Genomic DNA, 17550 nt, shown 5'->3' with positions numbered 1-17550 from the left:
AGGCTTATTACTGACTGCTTCATCCAGAGTCAGTGCTTCAAAACTACACAGAGAAAAGACATGGCTACCATTGCTAAAACTTTTTGTCTTTATAATCTCTGCTCCCTTTATTCTCTCCTCTATCATTCTCACCTCTTGTATCTATGAGGCCCAGAGACAGCAGTTTAGACAAAAACACAAGAAAGCAAAAGGGGACTCGGATAGGAGGTAGTTTGCTAAATGGGTGATGAAAGCACTTCAGAGAGGTCCCTTTTTCACAACGTAGATTATACAGTGATTTCATCACAGATGTCACTTCTTCCTGGAAACCTTCCAAATCTCCCCCAGATTGAGCCCCTCCTTCCCAACCTCTAGTGCTCCCATGGTGCATCACAGCTTTCTCACTGGAGAATGTAATGCACAGTTTTACAATTGCCCATCCATTTATCTCTATTCCCTAGTAGACTAGAAGCTTAGGGACTGAGTCTTGTTCATTGTTGCATTTTTCATGTTCAACACAAAGTCTGGCCCAGAACAGACCTAATTACATGTTAGTAGAATGGAAGAAATAAATAAATGAATGGATCTCAGCAACAGTATTTGGTATGTGGGCAATGAACCACATTTATGAAAGCAAAACTTGCTTTGTTTCCTCAACTGTTTTTCTTTTTTCCTTATTTGCCCCATTCTTTCTCCAAAGAGCTCTTGTGCTAAGAGGCTGAAACCTCTGCAGGACATTCACTGCCTTCCAGGTGTGTGCACACAGACACAACCACAGCCACCTTGCTCACTTTCTCTTACCTTTGTTGACGGTTTGCCTAAAGTCAGTCACAGTCCCCAGGTGCAGCACCTGGCAGATCACCTCCTTCCCCACCTGATTCTTAGGGTCTTTGACCTGGAGGATGCTGGTAACAGACGTGGTCCCATTTGGGTGAGACAGCGTCACTGTACTATTTTCAATCCCTGACCGAGGGACCTTCCAGAAGATCATGGGGGCTGGGCGGGCAGTGGCAGAGCAAGTGATGTTTAGGTGGTCTTCAGAGTATTTGTAGTGAAGGGATACTATGGGCTGTACTGGGACAAAAAATAAATACAATCTGTTATTAGTTAAGCACCTGGTCTGAGCACTGCAGTCTCTTCAGAGAGATGAGGGAAATATGCTTATAGAAAGATAATGGAGGCTGGAAAGATAGCGTGGCATATCCTACCCAAACTGGGGACTTTCCAGTTCCTCTTGTGTCTAATTTTCTGATCTGCAGGATGGAGACTGGCCTAGTACAAACCTGTGATGAGAAAGACCCTTTCTATAATTTTTCTGTAGCAGAATTAGTCGGATGGACATAGAGTATTGAGAAGTCAGATGATACTTTTCTCTCCCAAACAGTCCTAATTACTCTGTTCTCTTCCAGGGGCAATGCAGCATCTCTGCCTTCTTTTAGGTATTCCTCTTAAATGTCTTGACAATAGCTACCAATCAGCACCGCCATACATGTGTCCTGTACCTATTAGAGGCACTAGGGCAGTTTCGGAACAGAGAGCCCATAGAAAGGCTACTGCTTAGAGATAGTCATTTTCTTCTTGGAGCTGGACCAGTGAATTAGACGCATGGAGGAGAGCTGGAAAATCCCTTTTTGGAAGAGCTACGCAAAATGCGAATTTGGAATTCATAGTTAAGAACCATAAAAATTTAGAAATGACTGTTGTAAGAGCATTGGAAATCACCTGATTAAGTTAAGAAAAAATAACTAGCTCATGAGAGAATTGTTTTCAGGCCAGCTGTAGCCTGTACCCTTTTGAAAATCCCCTGACCAGTGAGTTCATTTTTGTTAGACTATAGAATTTTTCTTTTCTAAGCAAATGTAAACTTGTCTTTCTGTGGTTGGCTTTGGAGCCCAGAAGATAATTAAATGGCAGTGCTAACTGAAAGCCTGGGCTGTGCTTATAGGTTCAAGAGGCAGGTAGATGACAGTGGGTTGGGGGAAGTAGGGCTATGGAACTGTGGCTCTGGCTAAGATTACTAATGTCTGTGAGCACTGGAGGAAGGGAAATAAAAGTGAAAAAATATGAATATGACTGATGGGCCAGATTGAGTTTTGAGGTCCTATGGTGTATCAAAGAATGGCTTACATGAAAGGTATAAGGTGTGGCTGGAAAAGGTCAGTGTGGAAGAGAACAGAATTACTAGCTTTAAAGCTCAGAGGCATCTGGTTTTCAGGAAAAAAAAATACAAAAGTCTATGAGTGAAGGAAGGAGACTAAAAGAAAGAAAGATGAGAGGAAAAGAGGAAGAGAAGAAAAGGGAACAAAAGTGATAAAAATATGACATAAGAAAAGAAGAAGAAAAATTAGGAGGAAGGAAAGAAGAAAGGAAGGCAGAGAGAGAGGAAAGGAAGGAAGGAGACAGGGAGGAGAAACAGAAAAAGAGAGAATGAAAGAAGTGGAAATCAAGAAAGCAATGACATAAGATTCTACAGAGAGGACTCATTATAGGCAAAATAAGTAAAAGAGATTTCTTTTAGCATTCCTATCTCCCTTGCCTTCTCATCTACTAATCTTTTTCTTCCCTGCGGACAATATCCTTGGCATGATTAAACTCTCACTTTAATATTCCTAATAACCGTAAGTTTGTCCTCTACTCCCTAAAACTACTGCCATGTGTGCCATGCTCCAAAGTAATCTCTTATTCCCACTTCCTAATCTTTCATCTCAGCTGTCTGTCAGTTAAGAAGAAAGGAATCTCATCAAACTAAGCCTCTTGGATTTTAAAAGAACGCTATTGCCAAGTTATATCTTTAGTTGGCATCATTTCTGGTATGAAAAGACTCTGCTCCTCCATGTGCCCTTATCAATCCTGAAAGAGCTATCCTCCCAAGCAAAATGAGAAAGACAATCATAACTGCCTCAAGGCTAGTCCAATCTGTCTCTGTCCTTAGATCCAGAAAGTTGAAGTTGTAAGTGATCCTAGAAATGATCTATTTCACACTTATTGTCTGGACAATGGAACCCCAGAGGAGAGTGGATAGGACCCTTCTAGGGTCACATGATTGCTAGTGGCAAGCCAAGTCTGAATCATATCACTGCTTACCGAGAACTTATTGCCCTCACCATTGTTCTCAAATTTCTCCTTTGATAGCAGGATCCCTCAGAGAAAAGATAGCTCCAGCCGAAGAACTCAGTGTATCCCCATGAACTCTCCAAATAATCATAAACACAGCTATACTAGACATGAAAGACTATCTTCTCATGACCCTTTCTGTGGTTAAAATCCTGAAAAACTGGGCACTATGGCTATGTTCCAAACATTCTTGGAAATAGTATTTCCAGACACAGACAATGATTCTTAGAGACTCTCACCATAGACAGTGAGGCAGGCTGTTCCTGAGATCTTCCCAGAACCAAAGGTATTGAAGAGACACATGTAACACCCTTCATCCTCCAGGGTGATATTCCAGAAGGTGATGGTTGAGTTTTGGAGTCCCAGCTGGGTAATGTTTATCTTGTCCTTATAGGCAGGCTGGATCACCACCCCATGGTTCTCGCTGAAGGTGACCATGTTTTCTGGGCTTACAGCTTTCTTTTTCTGCCATGTCACAATCAGGACTTCCTGGGCATTTTGCAGAGAGCATCTTAAGGAAGCAGGAGTGTACAGCTGCTCTCTTTCATCCTGGGTCAGCACTTGCACTATGGAATCATAAAAGAACATTATATTTAAAGATTGTAATACGCATACACTTTTCCTTTTATTTTATTTATAAATAAAAGTATATTCAATGTCAAATATAGAAAAGATAGAGAAAATGCAAAGAAGAAAACATCTATTTACATTTTTACATGATGCCAGAGAAATATATAGGTTCAAATATGCTTGTTCAATCTTTAAAGAATAGTAGCAGAGTAGAAAAACAAGAAAGCAACTCTCAGTTACAAGAAATTGTGAATAATCTCTGTAAATTGCGAAGCAGGTACAATGAGATTGAAGATGTAAACTGCCAGGTAGGATAGCAGCTTCAACAATCTTGTCCGTGCTTGCAGAAGTAGAAGCAAAGAGCAGGAAAAGGCCAAAGGATAACAGGCAGAGTGACCACTTTAAGTAAAGAAGATGGAGCAGCCCTATGCATTCCACACAAACATACACACATAACACATTCTACAAAGGAAGTGGGTGGAACAGAGGTGTCTGCCTCCAGGAAGCAAGAGTGTATATAGGAACATAGGTAAAGAGACGTATGGGACAATGTTCTGGAGGATCTTGAAGCTTTGGCACACAAATAATAATTTACACACCCTCTGCTTTCACTAAATGCTATGGTGATCATTTCTTCCCTTCCTCAATATTAGCAACTCATACGATAATATATTATTTGATGGAAAATCTCAACATAAAAACAAATAGCCAAACTTTTGAGAAAGACAATATAAGGAAAGAGAAATAATAAACTTTACAAACCCAATAACTCATACAAAATAAATGAAGATATCGTAAGAAAATAAATACTTTGACATGAATACATGTGATATCGTAAGTGTAATAAAAGTGTAATAAAAGCATTATGAATAGTAGAAATTAGAGATATAGAAAATGAGAAATATAAAATTGCAACAGCTTGGCTGACTTAGCAAAATGGATGCTACTGAAGAGTAAATTAGTAAACAGTAAGAACAGGCTGTGAAATTATTCTAGAATGTAGCACAAAGAGATAACAATATGGAAGGGATTAAGGAAAAATTCAATGAGTAGACTTAAATGTTCCAAAATCAGTTCAATAAGACTTCTAAAAGGAGAGGAAAAAAAAAGGAAGACAAAAGCACTGTAAGAGGGAAAAAAAGTATTTTTCAAAATTTTGAAAGGAACAATCTAAAATCAGATCTATTACATTAATCATAAATCTTTATGCACCTAACAACATAACTCTGAAATATATAAAGCAAAACTAATATAATTACAAAGAAAAAAAATTTAAATCCACAATCATACTGATGAACCTTCAATTTAGTATATTTAAACAATTATTAAAGCAAAAAAGTTAAATAGGAAATTTGAAAAACTGCCAGGTATAGTGGCTGATGCCTGTAATCCCAGTGCTTTGGGAAGCCAAAGCAGAAGACTCACTTGAGGCCAGGAGTTCAAGATCAGCCTGGGCAAGAGATGAGACCCTTATCTCTATAAGAAATGTAAAAATAAGCAAGCCGTAGTGGCATGTACTTGTAGTCCCAGCTACTCAGGAGCATAGGACAGGAAGATTGCTTAAGGCCAGGAGTTCAAGGTTGTAGTGAGCAATGATCACACCACTGTACTCCAGCCTGGGTGACAAGGTAAGTCCATGTCACAAAGAAAATAAAAGTTGAAAAACAATATATATTTATATATACACTTTAGGTATTTAATATTATCAATGTTTTATATGTTTATATTATATACACGATATACTTTATATATGTAGATCTCTAGGTGTGTGTGTGTGTGTATAAATATAAATTTCTACCCTTCTCCAATATTAGCAACTCATACTGATAGACTATTTGATGGAAAATCTCAACATAATAACAAATAGGCAAACTTTTGAGAAAGTCAATACAATGAAAGAGAAATAATAAACTTTACAAACCCAGTAACTCATACTAAATGAATAAAAATAAGACACACACAGACACACACACACAAACACTTTACTCAAAAAAAGGATGTATAATCTTTTCAAAAAAACATAAAACATGCCTCCAAATTGAACTCAAAATAGGCTACAAAAAAGTTGCTACCCTATGTATGGCCTTGAACACTTTTCGTAATACAATAAAATTAGAAATTTACATACTTCTTTTAAGTCTTAGGTACACCAGAAAGCATAGAAAAAATCATAAATTATAATAACTGAATGGCAATGAGAACATAATATGTTAAAATTCTATAGAAATGGGTAAGATAGGCAGGGTGCAGTGGCTCACGCCTGTAATCCCAGCACTTTGGGAGGCTGAGGTGAGTGGATCACTTGAGGTCAGAAGTTTGAGACCAACCTGGTTAACAGAGTGAAATTCTGTTTGTACTAAAAATACATAAATTGACCAGGTGTGGTGGTGGGCATCTGTAATCCCAGCTATTCAGGAGGCTGAGGCAGGAGAATGCTTGAACCTGAGAGGCAGAGGTTGTAGTGAGCTGAGATTGTGCCACTGCACTCCAGCCTGGGTGACAGAGTGAAATTTCGTAGAAAGAAAGAAACAAAGAAAGAGAAAGAGAGAGAGAGAGAGAGAGAGAGAGAGAGAGAGAGGGAGGGAGGGAGGGAGGGAGGGAGGGAAGGAAGGAAGGAAGGAAGGAAGGAAGGAAGGAAGGAAGGAAGGAAGGAAGGAAGGAAGGAAGGAGACAGTTCTCAGAGAAACATATTTAATTCTAGCAACATTTAATAGAAAAGAAGAGATATTGAAAAATGAATACACTTACTTCCAAACCTCCTACCCTCCCTTTCAAATATCGCAGTGAATTAATAAAGATAAAGACACTAATAAAATGTTACACAAAATGTAAACTTGATCAAAAGCATCCAAACTTGTTTTTGAAGACTGATAATATGGATAAAATGTTGCCAAGTATGAGTAGAAAAAAAAAGAAGACTGAGCAAACAAACAACTCCCCAACAATATCAGGGAATGAAAGATGGGTATAACAAATACAGGCTGGACCCCTGAGTATTGCATAATTCAAAACTAAATGATATGTACTCTTGGAAGATGTGAAAAGTTCTGGGAAACTATCTGTTGCTAGGATTGAGGTTTCTTCAAAGTTTGTTGAGATTTTGCAGACCAGAGATTTGAAGAAATTATTACTTTTAGAAGGCAGAGTGAAAGGGGACTCAAAGCTAGAGTTCAACTCTTAGATGAGTTCTTTTCTTTTGATTATGGAAGAAATCATTTAGAGGAAGTTCACAATTCTTTGCTACTTCTATGGAATCTAATTTAGATTCCTCTGGTCAGTTGATAAGTCCTGTGATGAACGTTGTGGACCAGAGCTGGAGATGGGCATGAAGCCCACCTGATCTTCACCAGCATCACCAGCATCACCCACATCTGCGGAGGCTGATGCTGAGCAACATCACACTGCAAGTGATGAAAAGGCCAGTCATAAAGTGAGTGTGGCCTCCCGAGGAACCGAGGAGGAAGAGCTAGGAACTTTGGTAGATAAATAGATGGCACAGCCAAATTCGTTATACAACAGGTAATATGAGCCTATATAACTTCTATATTTCAATGTTTTCTACATTTTTCTGTAAAAAGGTAACACACCCAATTTTAAGGTTTACTGCCAGATTACTTTCCAAAAGATTGAATTCAAGCATTCCTATATCTCTAAAACACAGGAAATCACTTTTTGTAATTCAGTTCAGTAAGTGGAAAATGACATTTTAAAATAGAGGATATTTTTCATGAGTCTGTTTCATCTACTATGGAAATGGCTTCTAAATATCAAAGTGTGCTTCGACATTGAAGACAAAAATGTGGAAAGCAGAAAGAACCACTTCCACTCCTCCAGGCAGATTACATGTTTAAATAATTCATGCAGACAAATGGAACCAGCACAGCACAAACAATAGTGGCTAAATGTCTTCACCCCAGAAATTGTGTCTGCTGGGCTCCAAGCAGGGGAACTGAGCTTCTTTACCTTGTGCTGCGCACAGCACCACTGCTGCCATGCCCCAAACCAGGCTGTAGGTAGACAGATGACAGAAGGGCATCCTGATCACCTGAAGACAGAAAGCAAAGTACAGAAATGGGGGTTTGGATTTGGACAAAGCCAAAGAAGCTTCAAGCTAATCGCTATTTCAGGGAATGGTGTAGCTACGTTTTTACCCCCCAGAGAACTTTGGTACTGTGGGAGCAGAACTAGAGGTTATAAATGGAGGAAATAACAAAGCATGCTCAAGATAAGAGGAGGGAAAAGCAGCAGCGTGGCTCCAACACAATAGCAATCCCTGGCGATTTGGGGCCTTGCTCCTAAAGCCACCATTATCAAGAGCAAGGTCTCAAAGACATAGGATCACTTACAAACTGCCTTAAATAAATACAGAAAATGCTGAGAATACAAATGTTTGATAGCATCCACTTCCCAAAAAATCCACAGCTGTTAATATTAAAAATGTAACTCAGCAGGTAACCACTTTTCAGGAACATTATTTGACTGCCTTGAATTTTGTTGAGGTTGATTTTAATTCTGCAAGTCTTATACATAAACTGCATGGTTTAAAAACCAGCACTGGCTTTAATTTTTTCCATCATTGCCTTACGTTCATGTGTCTGGGCAGAAATCCTTGACCTTCTTACAAATCATGAGAGTATTTAAGAGAATGTTATTCTGGGCATCACCCTTCTATAAAACAGTAAGTCAGGACAGAGGCAGTTGAACTTTTCTCTGCAATAGTGCCATGGATCCTTTCATTTGGTCTGTATGTATGCTCATACTAAGGGGCAGAGGCAAGAAATGTAACTTTTTCCTATATTTTTTCTATATTTCTATTTTTCATAATAGAAATGAGTAAAAAATATAACTTTATCTGTTTTTAACTGAACTTCATTTTTATTTCATGTTACTATTCCAAACTAGAGGTAAGAATTTACTTCCAATCAATGTCGCATAATCTCTGTCAATTCAGTCTCTCACCACCACAACACCTCATAATTGTCCCAATCTCCAGCATTGCATCTACATTCCTGGGGGTTCACAAAATGCCAAGCTATAAGACAGGACTACTAATCACTAATTACAACCGTTTATTATGCTAGCATTTGCTAAAATGGCTGTGTTCCCCTCAAGTCATCACTGTCATTAGTTTGTGCAATTATTGCTCACAAGGTGAGCTGGTGCTTGCTCATCTTCTTCCAGGCTGTCCCTGGGTTCCCCTTGTGCTGGATGAAAGGAAATTCTACGAGGCTTTCTGCCTAAATGCCCATTGAACATGTCTTACTGTTCACTTGCCATGATGGACAAGCAAGCTGCTTCCTACAGTCTCTTTAGGGGACTGTGAGACACAGGCATTACTTTTTTCTTGGATCTCAACAACTACTTGCAGGTTCTATTTTCCAGTGTCCTGAACTTCCCTTGTCTGGGGCCTGGGCCCAGGGCCTTATTTTGGGAATGCAAACTGGTATCTGAGCATAGACATCAATCAGTCCCATTTTGCTGTCCCAGCCTAGAAAATATTTATCTCCCTGAACCAGAAAAGCTGGTTGCTCCATCACGCTGCATTCATCCAATCAACCCTTTCTAGCATGAACATTATATCTTTGGTCTTTTAGCATTTAGTGATTTGAAACTAGAATGCCAAGACTCTTGGTATTGCAAAATTTTGGCTTTTGAAACTAAAATTTATTTTCTGCTTAGTATTCCTCCTGTAAGGCAATGAATGCTTAACTGTCTGATTTGAAAGACCAGAGGACAAAAATAAAGTACTGGAATAAAAAACCACACCAGATGATACATTAAAATAATACTCCAACTTATATTTTGCATAAGGTTACTAAACCACTAATACTAACATTTATTGAACATTTATTATGTACTAGACACTGTTCTTAGCACTTGAGACAAAGTATTTCATCCAATATTTCATATAAATCTATATAGGAAGCACTATTATTATCATCATTTTCAAAATAAAGAATATGAGGCAGAGAGAAGTTAAGTAACTTGCCCAAGGTCACACAGCTATGAAGTGACAGAGAAGGGGTTTAAGCCCAGGCAGTCTGGTTTCAGAGTTCATAACCATAATTACCACACCATCTTGCCTCCCCTATACATAAAGTTTTGTTGGTTTAAAAATTTTGACATGGCTGGGCGCGGTGGCTCACGCCTGTAATGCCAGCACTTTCGGAGGTCGAGGCAGGTGGATCATGAGGTCAGGAGATGGAGACCATCCTGGCTAACACACTGAAACCCCATCTCTACTAAAAATACAAAAAATTAGCCGAGTGTGGTGGCGGGTGCCTGTAGTCCCAGCTACTTGGGAGGCTGAGGCAGGAGAATGGCGTGAACCCGGGAGGTGGAGGCTGCAGTGAGCAGAGATCACGCCACTGCACTTCACTTCAGCCTGAGCGACAGAGTGAGACTCCGTCTCAAAAAAAAAAAAAAAAAAAAAAAAAAAATTGACACATCATCACAAAAGTACATTGTTATTGCTGTGACTGAATGATTGTTGTGATGAATGACCAAAGATATTCACACAGCAGTCCCTGCTTCATTGCCCTGCAACAGTATGTTAAATTCAATTTTGAAGCTGTATTTAAAAAGCATTTAAACAGGTGTCCACAGAGCCAAGGAATCTCTGAAAGCCTTTGAGTCATTGTCTAGAAGCTCTGCTAGTAATAAAGCATGACCCCATCCGTCATTACCTGCAGCTCAGCACCTACAAACATGCTACCCAATCTCATGTCACTGTACTTTCCATCTTGCACACCAAGCTCCATTTCACCATTCTTTCAGTAACTTGAAATTACCAAGCTATTTCCTACATTAGTTCTTTTATCTTTTCTTCTGCCTAAGATGCTGTCAGTTGAATAAAAAAATGAACGAATGATGAATAATTAAATTTATGAATAACATCAAATTAATCATCATTTTACCGAAAAACAGCTACTCTTTTGGACTTTTATCTCCCAGGCACTCAAGTCATCCAGGATGCTTCATTTTCCCCCTACTTAGATATGTCATTAGTCACTATGCACATTACATTCTCGCATGTGAAGTGTCTGTTCCTTACCACCCTAGTCTCAGCTCATAACACTGGGTGTTTTGTGCAGTAGTCTTGTCTTCTATTGGAACTGAACTTTTGCCAATGTAGTTGGCCCACTGTATCTGTGGGTTGTATATCCATGGATTCAGGGTAACCACAGATGAAAAATGTATTTTTAAAAAAAGCATCTGCACTGAACATATAAAGATGCTTGTCATTATTGCCTAAATAATACAGTATAAGAACTATTTATATAGAATCTATATTGCATTAGGAATTATAAATAATTAAGAGATGAGTTTATAAATATGGGAAGATATGCATAGTTATATGCAAATATTACAGCATTTCATATAAGGGACTTGCACCATCCACCAATTGGTATCTGTGAGGGTCTTGGAACGAAGCCCCATGGATACCAAGGGACGACTGTACTTCTTTCATTTATTCTATTATCAATCATCTCTATTGAGTCTGACTTCATGCCAGGCACTATGGTAGGTGCTTTGGAGACAATGGTGGATAAGGCAGATATAGTCCCTAACTTAGTTTACTATCCAGCTAATGTATTTACACACTATCAACAGATTGATTTTCCTTAAATTCCTCTTTCCACAAGATGCCATCCTCTTCTACAGCTCCTAGCTATCTAGAGAAAATTGTTCAAAGTTCTTAGCCTATTTTAATTCCTGCAATTTCATTTCCATTGCGTTCCTATGCATCCCCTCCCTGCCAGCTAGCCTTTTCTACTTCTAAATGCACCACGCAATTTCCCGCCTTGGTATTTTTGCTTGAGCCATTCCTCCTACATGAAATGTCTTCCCCCTCACTTGTGTTTATGTAAGGTCTTACTTTTATGAGCCTGATTACAGTCATCTTGCTATACAGATCCTCCTCTTCTGAAGCACTTTCTGTTTAGGTCTTTTGGAACTTTTAGTGCTCCAAAAAAATTCATGTCTCTTCCTCCAGGGCCAAAGGGGTCCTATCTCCCTTTGTCCCCCACGCCACAGCTTCCAGATCTTGTCTGAACACACCCATCTGCTTTCCAGTTTGAGAGAAGACAACTACTTCCCAAATATACCCACCATATACCCCACACCCTGAGACGCTATTTCCAGCATGCTTACTACCTGCCAACACCCCTCACCTACCGCCACTCTCCCAGCTATCAATCTTTCATTCTCTCTTGTCAGTGAAAAAAATATATAATACTAAAGCAGACTTGACAATTTTGAAACTACTATTCTTTCTCAGACTGAGTTAAATTCCTGAGGTTGGGACATCGGCTGCTTGTTTCACTAGAAACAGTCTCTTATTTGGCTCTGTGTATTCTCTCATGGTATTTAGCAGTATGATCACAGTCTTCCATAAAGTAGTAGTCTCTCTGCACCTGTCTCATTGGCCCCAAGAACCTCAATATCTACTGAATCCTGTTGCCTTAATGGGATGTCCTGACCACTTTTTCCTTAATAAACCCATCATGGGCATCCCTTTCTCAACTTATGTGTTCTTATCGGCTCCTGTTTAGCCCCATCTGTTGCTACTATAATTTGAGGCTTATTTCTAGACTATTGGACCATAATCACTTAAATGATCTTGCTTTAGAGTCAGGATGATTGCTAAAGGGTGGTATTCCACCTGTGGGAATCCCATCCCCTCATTCTCAGTGTTTGCCTTAACTAAGCCCTGTTTTTGGCATTCCTTTTAGATACAATGACTTCCCTGCTGGAATTCATTTTCCTTATCACTCCAAGCTGTGTCTTTCTGTTTGCCTTTCAATTTCTTTGGGATTTTTATTGTCTTGTGATAGCCTTCTTCCTGTGGGCTTAGGAGCAGCGGGTGGGGGAACAGAGTTCTCAAGGATCTAAATAGCTCCTTCTTTACCTACCACAAGGATTTCTCTTCCTTTTCCTGTCCAACAGGCACCACTCAATTCTAATATCCTACTCAATGGATTTGTTAATTTTAATTCTGGTCAATCATGCCCTTTTCTTTCCTTATGAAACAGCCATGACCTAAACTTAATGAGGGAAATTTCAAAAGGAAGTACCAAACCAATTCCAAATAACAGGTGTTTCACAAACATTAATCTTATATAATAAGCTTCATTTTTTCCTCTAGCAAGAGAAGTTACTAACCAAGTCCCTTCATGGGTCGGGGTAGAAAATTACCTGGTAATCATTAATGGTGGTCTTTCCTAGGAGTGGAGCTATAGGGAGAGGGCCCTCAATTGTCCTGGTCAGGGTCTGTGGTTGGAGATCAATCAGACGATAAAAATTGGAGCCAATATTGTCTCAGCTCTCTTGGGGACAACTTGTACCCTGGAGGTGCTTGTGTGTGTTGAGCACCAGAGCTGTCATCATCTGGGTGAAGAGCCAGCATCATGTTAGGGACTGGCATGCTAGAAAAAGGTTCTTCTTCAGCACTCACTCTAATTGCCAGAGACAGCGAGTCTCCATCACTATCGTGTTCCTGTGATGGATCTTTCAGGATAGATGTCTTGGAAGGAATGATGTTTCACCTCCCCATGGCCTATCCCAAGTGCTACCACGTACCTGAGTGTCTTCTTGTCTTCAGCTAGAGAGAACCAGTCACTTAGACTCTCATCCTAGACCCCATGCAGTGGCATCATAGTACACAGTGATACTGATCTTTGTGACGTAAATTGCTTTTTCTTTACATCTCTAAGGCTACAGAGAATTCAAGATTATATCATCTGAAGGTGCCATTAGGACAAATTATTCTTCACAGATATATTTTATTATTCGATACTCAAGCATACCATAAGCATGCTATGCCTTCCTTGTGACTTCTCTTCCTATCTTCACAGGTCTAAGACTAATAACATAGTTACTGCTCTTTGGGAAATCCAAGATGATTCAGCTGCCTGAACACATACTCACAGTCTACAAAGATCTGCTCACCCTGCCCATTCACTGCTCTGGGCATTATACTCACAAAGGCTTTGGTTTGAAGTGAGCAGAGATAACTCGACAATTTTCTCAGTATTACTGAGACTGTTCCATCCTATGTAATTATCTAGGGAAGTCAGAAAAAATCAGGCCAAATGTTTCCCCAGGCTCCATTGCCAGTGCCCACCCAACACATTTAGTTTTATTTTCAGCTACGGCAATGGTGGAGACAGATACTGGCATTCCAATTCTATGTGATATTTTTTTCAACCATTAGGCTTCTCTCTGACGTAGAAATCCAGGCTCCAGCAGAGGCCATGATGAAGAATGCAGAATGCACAAGCTCTCATAGAGAAAATCTGTGTTTTAGGACAAGAGAGAAAGCAGATACATACCAAACCACATATCGTGGACTGGGAGCCAGCAATGTTAAGAAACGAAAACACAGTGATTGAGGCAAAGGAAATCAGAAGGAAAGCCTTACTCTTAAATAGATACGTATTTTTATTTTACAGTTTTTTTTTCTCGAGTCCATGCAGAATAACTGAAAAGATGACCAATCCGAAAACAACAGTATTTATATATTTACAGGGAGGTGACCTGGGCTAAAACAAATACTAGATTTGTGAGCAAAACAAATCATTTTACCTCTCTGAGACTCCGGAAGAGTAACAGTACCAATCTAATGGTTAAAAAGACTAAATGAAGCAGTATATAAAGCTCCTAGAATACTGCCAGTACAAATAAGCACTAAATAAATGTTGTTCTTATCTCAGAGTTATTATGAGAATTAGGCAATTAAAGCACTTAGTATAGAGCCTAGGTTATAGTAAATGCCAATACGTGTTAGATAGCCAAAAAATATTAATCGATCAAATAATATAGGCGGAACTACAGTCCTGAAAACAAAGAAGCCCACTTATAACCCTTGCCATGCAGTCCAGGGTTCACAAAAACCTGGGTCTTAGCAGACAGCTGCCCATCTGGCAGCTACATTACCCCTATTCATGCCTCTTCCTCAGCAAGTTTCTATATCCAAATCCACATGACCCCACATGTAGTCACAAGGACTTGGAAATATTAGCCTTTCTGCCTGTTTATGTGTAAAACCAGGTAATAATTCATTTCTAGAAGGATAGTTATAAAGAAGATTAACAGCACCTAGCTTGCAGTAGAGCGTAGCCAACAGACCACCATTCTCCTTTGTTAAGAAAGACAGTGAAATCATTGGCTATGTGGTCTTGCCAACAAACCATACATGAAAAAATTGTCTTGAGGCATTCATTGTATTTGGATTTTTATACCAATACCATTGTATTTGGATTTCATATACCAATAGGGTATATGAAAACCTTCTCCGTTTTTTGTCTTGTAAGCTGGTTCCGAATAAACAAAATGTCTGTTTCTCTAGATACCCGGGGTTAACCCTTCAAAGCATCATGATCACAGAGCAGCATTTCAGCTCTCTCAAGTGTAGCTTCAGCTTTAACGGATCCTTCATGGCTTCCCCCAGGCAAGGGCTAGGAGGGAGAAAGGGGCTAACAAAGAGACGCTGGAACTCTCCCGCGAGCCTGAAAATCTGTATCTCCGCCACGGCTTTTGGTGCCAACATGGAATCAATACAGCATTTCTCATTCCCTTTTGGGGGCATTTTAAAATAGGCTGTGCCTCCCCAGCTTTGGGAGCTGGAGCCAGTGAGCCGAGCCGAGCCTGCCCAGAGGATGCGCCAGCCTCGCCAGCGCGGATCAAGCGCCCCCGGAGCCCCGGCCTGGTGCATCTTTTTTTCAGGGAATTGGAGTGGAGAATCCGGACGCCAGCAGCGGGCTGTAAACCACCCTTTGAGGCAAAATCCGCTACTCAGCAAGGTAAAGCGCTTAGAGAAAAGCGCTGCCATCAACACCACTGATAAAGTCCCCGGACCGGATTGTGGCGAGAGCCGAAGCTCCGCGTCTACCACTCGCCGCCCGCCCCAGGGCCACCGGTTCGACATCGCCCACCCTGCGCCCTCCTTCCCAAGCCCCGGTCCCGCTCACCAGCCTCTCCATCCTGGCTCCTGGAGGCGCACGCGAGGTGGCTGACTGCGGATGTGCGCCTGGAGCTCTGCTTGAGAGGCGGGAGGAGCGTCACCTGTGCCCCCGCCGCACCTCCCGCCTCTTCCTCCTCCACTCTTCCTCTCCCTTCCCCCCAGGCTCCCACAGGAGCGGAGGCTGAACTAAGTGTTTTATATTCAGCTTTGCCTATTTTCACACATTTTTCGCTTTTCAAAGGTGACCCCTGGGGAAACTGAGAAAGTGTTTGGAAAAAAAAAAATAACTGTTACCTGGACTGAGAAAGGAAATGAGGTGGGAGGTTGTGAGATCAATTGTTGAACTGTTAGCTCTTGATGTAGTGGCAAAGGATTCAAGCTGAATTTAACCAATGGACTTTCTTTTCTTTTTTTTAAAGAAAAAACTTACATTTATTATTTTTAAATCCAGATTCAAATTATATATTTAAGCAATCAATTCCGTAATGATTTCACCTTTCGTGATGTGATCAATTCCTTGGTGAAGAGTTTCCTTCTACTTGCATTAATGATGAGGATTCTTTTTTATCTTCTGCTTCTCCTTCTCCTTCTCCTTCTCCTTCTCCTTCTCCTTCTCCTTCTCCTTCTCCTTCTCCGTCTCCGTCTCCGTCTCCTCCTTCTCCTTCTTCTTCTCCTTCTTCTTCTTCTTCTTCCAGAGTTCTTGGCTCTTAAAAAAAAAAAAAGGACAAAGAAAGCATCAAATGTTCACCTCCTGAAGCCTTTTGTTTTACTACTGCCACCCTCTCATAAGGAGCTGGGACAAAGCTTTGGGATTTTGTTTTGCTTCTTTTACAGACAAAGTCTCGCTCTGTTGTCCAAGCTGGAATGCAGTGGTGTGAGATCATAACTCACTCCTGGGCTCAAGGGATCCTCTCACTTCAGCCTCTAAGGAGCTAGAATGATAGATGTGCAGCCACTATGCCCAGTTTTTGTTTTTTTTTTCCCCAGACATGGGGTCTTGTGTTGCCCAGGCTGGCCTGAAATTCCTAGTCTCAGATGATCCTTCTGCCTCCACCTCCCAAAGCAGTGGGATTACAGGCATGAACCACCGCACCTGACCTATTCTCCTACTTCTAACACCATAGACTAGGCTCACCTGATTTTGAATTTTATATGAATGGCATCATAGCATATGTCTTCACTTGTGTCTGGGTTTTTTACTCAACAGTAGATTTTAAAAATCCATCTATGTTATTGCCTGTAGTGTGGCTTATTCATTCTCATTGATGTATAGTATCCTATTCTATAAATACTGTATATTACAATTTATTTATCTATTCTTCTATTAATGAACATTTCTTTGTTTTTCAAATTGGAGGCATTTTTCACAGTGGTGCTATAAACATTCTTATACATGTCTTTTCATAAGCATATGTACATCATTCTATTACATGTATTTTTCCCATATATTTTCCTATCACTTTATTTTTAACCTTCCTCTATTAGAGAAATATTAACTGCACACTTGGAAAAAAACTTCTCCCACCTTGGTCTCCCAAAGTACTGGGATTACAGATGTGAGTCACTGCACCCAGACTTAACCTATTTGTGTGTTGTAATTATTGATATAATAGGACTTTTAAATTGTTTATATTTCATTTTAGTATATTTTCTTCTGTCTTATCTTTTATTAGGCTAAATATTCTTTTGCTACATTAAGAGTTATATTTTATTATTCTGCTGTTTTCTCCTAACTTACTAAGGACAATACATATGTATTTTTTAAATCAATTTCTTAAATTTCCCAACACATATACCTTAGCATAATTCTCCTCACCTCTCGTTATCTTATTTTCTAATTTTTTTAAATAAAATCTTACATTTATTATTTTAAAATCCAGATTCAAATTATGTAGTTAAGCAATCAATTTCAGGAGTTCAAT

The 17550-nt window shown here is 39.8% G+C and overlaps 1 protein-coding gene across 9 annotated transcripts in view; it reads right to left on the bottom strand.

Annotated features, from left to right (window-relative positions):
* The window catches only part of CD200 (CD200 molecule), a 30721-nt gene extending 14832 nt beyond the window's left edge, over positions 1 to 15889 (bottom strand). The window contains exons 1-4 of one of the 9 annotated variants that reach the window (XM_017858589.1): positions 15636 to 15889; positions 7627 to 7708; positions 3333 to 3659; positions 781 to 1053 (exon numbers count right to left, since the gene is read on the bottom strand). In XM_017858589.1, coding sequence (XP_017714078.1) covers positions 781 to 1053; positions 3333 to 3659; positions 7627 to 7708; positions 15636 to 15647 — 694 coding nt within the window. In that variant the 5' untranslated portion in view covers positions 15648 to 15889. The remainder of the gene's footprint in view (positions 1 to 780; positions 1054 to 3332; positions 3660 to 7626; positions 7709 to 15635) is intronic. The other 8 variants (XM_017858594.1, XM_017858592.1, XM_017858588.1 and 5 more) reach the window with 8 other exon arrangements.
* Between the last annotated feature and the right edge of the window lie 1661 nt (positions 15890 to 17550).

Source organism: Rhinopithecus bieti, unplaced genomic scaffold, assembly GCF_001698545.2.
Source record: "Rhinopithecus bieti isolate Rb0 unplaced genomic scaffold, ASM169854v2 scaffold_45617, whole genome shotgun sequence".
Classification (NCBI taxonomy): Eukaryota; Metazoa; Chordata; class Mammalia; order Primates; family Cercopithecidae; genus Rhinopithecus; species Rhinopithecus bieti.
Note: the sequence above shows the minus strand (reverse complement) of the source record. Positions and strands in the feature narration are given on the sequence as shown.